The 5314-nt window shown below is 48.2% G+C and overlaps 1 protein-coding gene across 1 annotated transcript; it reads right to left on the reverse strand.

Annotated features, from left to right (window-relative positions):
• Positions 1–207: 207 nt before the first annotated feature.
• On the reverse strand, positions 208–1341 carry LOC119444389 (acanthoscurrin-2-like). The gene is made up of 2 exons (XM_037708795.2): positions 1330–1341; positions 208–752 (listed from the first exon to the last, which is right to left on the reverse strand). The coding sequence occupies exons 1-2, from the start codon at positions 1339–1341 to the stop codon at positions 303–305; spliced, it is 462 nt and encodes a 153-aa protein (XP_037564723.1). The 3' UTR covers positions 208–302.
• Positions 1342–5314: the final 3973 nt, after the last annotated feature.

The following is a 5314-nucleotide window of genomic DNA, read 5'->3' on the forward strand; positions in this document are numbered from 1 at the left end:
GGCTTTGACAATTGTGGACGTATCGCAGAAAGCCAACACTATGCTTAATCAGAAATGACGCAAGGATTCACTGGCAAGAATTCAATTTTTATTTTTATTTTTTTGGCATGGAGGAAGCACTGTGTCGCGTCCGATGTAATGGTTGATTCATGTTTCACGTCAAACGATTTCGCACTAAACTTATCACAGGGATGCCGCACACTTAGAGTCCGTTCTTTAGGTGATGAAGAGGAAGTGTTGCAGTCGCGGCCAAACCTGTACAAAATGTGAATGGCACAGCAACGAAAAGTTATGAATCACACTTAGCCCTTGTAGCCGTAGCCACCGTATCCGTATCCACCGTAACCTCCACCGTAGCCGACGCCTCTTCCGTATCCTCCGCCGAGACCAGAGTGAGCAAGGAGGGCTCCTCCTCCGCTAACCTTGTTCACGTGATGCACAGACCTCACGACGAAAGCTGGCCCGGCCACAACCTTGGCGAACGCAGGTCCTCCGCTCAAAAGCGCCACGCTGCTGCCGACGCCCACGCCGCCGACGCCGTAGCCGCCACCCAGGCCTCCACCATATCCCAGGCCTCCCCCGTAGCCTAGACCTCCCCCGTAGCCTAGGCCTCCACCGTAACCTAGGCCTCCACCGTAGCCACCGCCATAGCCGAGTCCGTATCCTCCGTAGCCAAGGCCTCCAAGACCGTAACCTCCAAGTCCACCCGCAGTTGCAGACGCCACGATGGCGCAAAGGACGACGACAGTGCACTGCGTAGGTGTGCACGACAGCGTTATTTCTTTTTTTTGTTAATTTTTATTATGGTGCGAGATTGTCATTCGCAACGTCAGCTGGTTGGAATCAGTCAGTTAAGGAATAAGCAAGGGAACGGCTTAGAAGAAAAAAACGCTATAGAATAGGCAAATGCAATAGGCAATGACAGCAAGGTATTAGGTTGATACGTTACCGTGATCTGTTCAGCAACGACTTAAAGCACTAGATTGGACTAATCATATTGTATGGGCACGGTCTCTCCATAAAGCAATCTAATCTACAGCAAACTACCTTGCACTATATTCCAAGACTTGAAATGCTTTCCTTTAACAACGACGATGTCTTGCAATCAGCTTGAGTGCTACGATTCGTTTTAAAATGGTTTTTCTGTTCTGGCAAAGTTCGAAACATTCCATTATTATATAGCGGCGGGAATCTGTGTATTAGTATTCGTCTAACTTATATATAAACACCTACACTAGCGCTCCTTAGTATTATAGAAATGCTGAAGTCCAATATCACCCTACGTTCCCCGGAAATGAAGCACACCCAAATGTTTTAGCCTATACTCACCAAGGAGTTCATGGCTGTAGCGGCAGGTACTTGAGAGCGGATGACTGAGCCGCCCGTTTAGTGTCGCTTATATATACTCCGAGGTAACGCTGCTTTCTCTCTCTCCACATTCGAACGGTCACGATCTCAGCAACCCCACCGCCTGTGGCCGCTGCTCGGCGCCTAAACGGAAAATTGAAGACGGGTAAGGCAGGGGTCGTACCTGCGTCTGCCGTTCTATCGCATTTCACGAAGTGCTCTGAATTCTTCCACAGTTGTGCATAATCTAGACGCGGAAACAAAGGACGCGTTCGCTGTCGCGTTGGCTGATAATGCAAACCAGTATCTCGTGTCTCAGCTGCCCGGGCCTCTCTTCCTTCGAGCCGCTAGGAAACTATGCGGCACGTCTTTAAGGGCATTTGCTATGTTTGGCCGTAGGCGGAACATTGGGTGCGCCTGGTGCTTTCCAGTACGCTGCACGCGAATGTTACGAAATCCAGAGCAACATTATTACCAACATGTAGGTTGCACAGAGAAGCGCCGCGAAAATGTCGCAGTTGGCGGTGTATGCACTCGGAAGCGCCGAATTCTCGTGTACGTATTGCTAAGCCTGCTGTGGAGTTCATGTAATTTGTTTGTCTAGTGGAAGGTAAATAAGCCATTTTCATTTGCAGTTCACCGCGATTGGAAAACCTCGCATTAATTTGTACATCCTAGAAAATATTTCAGCGTTTGTTAATGGGTGTGTTAGTAACTCAATTCATTTACAGAAAGTTGCCTTCACAGCAGTATTATTATCACATGTGATGGCTTGAAGTATCTTGCACTTTGTGCTTTGTTGGGCTCTCGAGTCGCCTGAATTTTCGTTTTTATGAACCATCTTTTTCTAACCGCATTTGGAAATTAATCCTATTCCGAATTACCAGATGGATTACAATAAATTATGGGGCTTTACGCGCCAGAAACACGATCTGATTATGGAGCATGCCGTAGTAGGTGACTGCTGATTATTTTTTATTACCTCAGCATGCATAGTATGCACTGAAATTGAATTTCTCATTTTTGCGCCCCCCCCCCCCCCCCCCGATACAAGTTAACTTTGCTTTATGAAGTTTCAACCTATTCTGACTATAGCGATTTCCTGAACGGTAGATCAAGGGCCTCGAAGTCATGAAATCTCTAGCACAAAACCTCATACTCGTCTCAGCGGCAGAATTTGTTGATCAATTAAGTTAGGCGAATAGTGTGCGAGGGAGGCTTTTAGAAGCGACAGAGATAGAGAGAGAAATTATGGTTGATCCCGCTTTCGTAGGAATCGGTAGAACACGAAAGATTCACTTGTCTACACAGGAGCTGTTGCAAGTTTGCTTCGTGAACGCACGGTACGCTGCAGCGAAATACGCACAATTTGCGGGCCGGCGACCGTGTTGCAGGTTTGCTTGGCGCGTGGCGTCCAGCTGCCGAGTCGCTTCTGCAACGCTACGAGCCGACTCCAAACTGTCTTGGGCAGCCAGTTGGGTTGCGAAGCGTTCAGCTTCGGGAATGCGACTGGCAGAGTAAGCCGCGTGCGCCACGAAAGCGCGCAGACATTCTGCTTCACGCTGACGTGTCTCTCGCCGGACCAAAGCGATATTCGCCCGTCGACGCCGTTGCCTTTCCGTGCCACTTAGCGCAGCAGTTTGCTTAGTTGGGATCATCGCAAGTGAGTAGTAGGCGGCGTGTAAGCGCGGCTGATGCATGTTGAACCTGCACTCCGTAGGCGACCAGGCGATACAGGCAAATGTGACGCGAAAGACAAACCTTTTGCGGAAAGTGCCAACACTAGGATTACCGCGTTGGAGCTGCCGCTGCGCTGTGACTACCGAAGCGCTCCCTTTCGGCGCTCGTTAGTGTCACGATACAGTACATTGTTTCACAGCTCCTAGATGGCGGCGCCATCCTTATCAACAAAACATATTTTACTCATTGGAGCCGAGCGTCACATCCGTTACATCCGTAACAGAAGATCACCGCGGACCGCGGCATCAAACGCTTTTGTGTTGAAACATGTTTAATGAGTATAAGGATGGCTTAATTTGGAGCAGTGGTTCCCTCTTCAGGGGAAACCACGCGCCGTGTTGGCTACGACTGCCCTCTCCATCAACACGATATCGTCCGTGAGGCGGGAGCTGGACAGCAGCAACTCCCACTTTTAGACACGATTACATGCACCACCTATGAACTCGCGGGGAAAAGTGCCCTGACGACAGCATCTGAAAAATAAACAATATTTCTCCATGACCGCAACGCCCACCTGTGACCTGTAATACATCGGTTGAACAGGCATACACGCGCTGTGAACACAAATGTCAAGGTCATCTCAGGGTATTAGAGAAAAAAAAAATCGCAGCAGCCCTGGTCTCGCAGCTTTAGCTCACAACTGTAAATCGTAGAAGAGACAATTATCTGTAAACCGGTCCTCTCAGATATTTATGCTCAAAGGAAATGGTTTCACAGCTGCGATTAGAGAATTCTATTGAGAGAGTGATAATAAATAATTAAAAGGTCAACAAACTCATACTTCAATCCGAGATTGAGGTGTGTCCTGCAGACTTTATTATCTACCTATGCATATAACACACCTGGACAGGAATATTTGCATAATCTACCGATGCCGCCGCTGGTTACAAAACTCATGCTGCTGTGGCAATTCGATCTCGCGACGCCGGTGCGCGAACGACAGCGCTATTTCGCAGCTCAAGAGCATGGTAGTTGGCACAGGATTTGGCTTCCGCCACGCAGGCTATGACAGTGGCAGCGTCAACCTGTGTACAGTGGATGCGCCGGCTATCACAATGGCAGCATAGGATCATGCAAACAACAGCCCTCAGAGCTCACACAGCCACGCCGTCGCACAGCACAGCAGTGGCTAGTGATGCAGCTTTCAACCAAAATTCCCGTACACAACCACCAAAAAAGTAACAGAAAGGGCCAGGTCACCATGTAATGCTAAAATTGCGGCGGAACTAACCTCGCTTTAAATGTCGACAGTAATGGGTTAGCATTGAATCCAGTTAGCTACGCAACGTATTGCTAACGTCGAAATGAATTATGTGGGAAACGTGAACTGCAGCGGGATTGCTCTTTCGAGTTTCCCTATTAAGGCTGTTTCACATGGTGTGATGTCAACAATGCGACTGATGCGACGCCCAGGGTAGCTTGCTGCCAGATTTTGTCGCACACGCCGCATAAATTATTTTAATGTAATGAAAAAGACATGCACGTTATAACATAATTGACCTCTCTTTATTAGGACCAAGTAATACGTGCGTTTTGTAATTTAAGAACGCTTCAAAGTTTAACTTGTTTTGGATTGCGCAACAGCGGTTTGTGCAGTTCAATACTAGGAGAAATGGCGGACGTAAAGAGCTGTTCGCAAGTGGTCGTTCAGCTATCTCGTGTGTGTTTTATGCCTGTGTCGTTCTTCCTGCGGTTAAACAAATTACAAGGGGACCTATCAACAAGCCCCTATAGCTGTTGTCATCGCATATGCGGCTGCAGCGGTTGCAATTCGGCTGCAGCGAAGTCGTCACGTCAACGCAGAGACCATCGCGCTACCCGTGATTAACGTCAGCTTCTGAAAAACGGATGTGTGTGTATTGCTCGTGATTGCGCATAAGCGATTCCTTCTCCTAGCAATATTCTTGCACCAAACTTAGCAGCAAGCACCAACCCAAGAGCTCACGTCTGCCCCTGAAGGAAGCCGCAAATGATCCGTGTGTGTAATTACTGAACGTGCAATTATATTTGTGTTCTGAACGTTTATGTTAGCGCCAGCCTGGTTCGTCTGTCTTGGCGCGTGTGCTGTAATTATTCATAAAAGTGCTCTCTGAATATTTCGAAAGGCGTAAAAGCCGACACCACATTTTTTAGGAGCTGCAGTCACTTGTGTACGGAGCTGCAGTCACTTGTCGTATCATTCCGACAGACATGGGCGTCGTCTATTTTCTTGTCCTGTTTCTTGCGC

This window comes from Dermacentor silvarum, chromosome 3 (assembly GCF_013339745.2).
Source record: "Dermacentor silvarum isolate Dsil-2018 chromosome 3, BIME_Dsil_1.4, whole genome shotgun sequence".
NCBI classification, from domain to species: Eukaryota; Metazoa; Arthropoda; class Arachnida; order Ixodida; family Ixodidae; genus Dermacentor; species Dermacentor silvarum.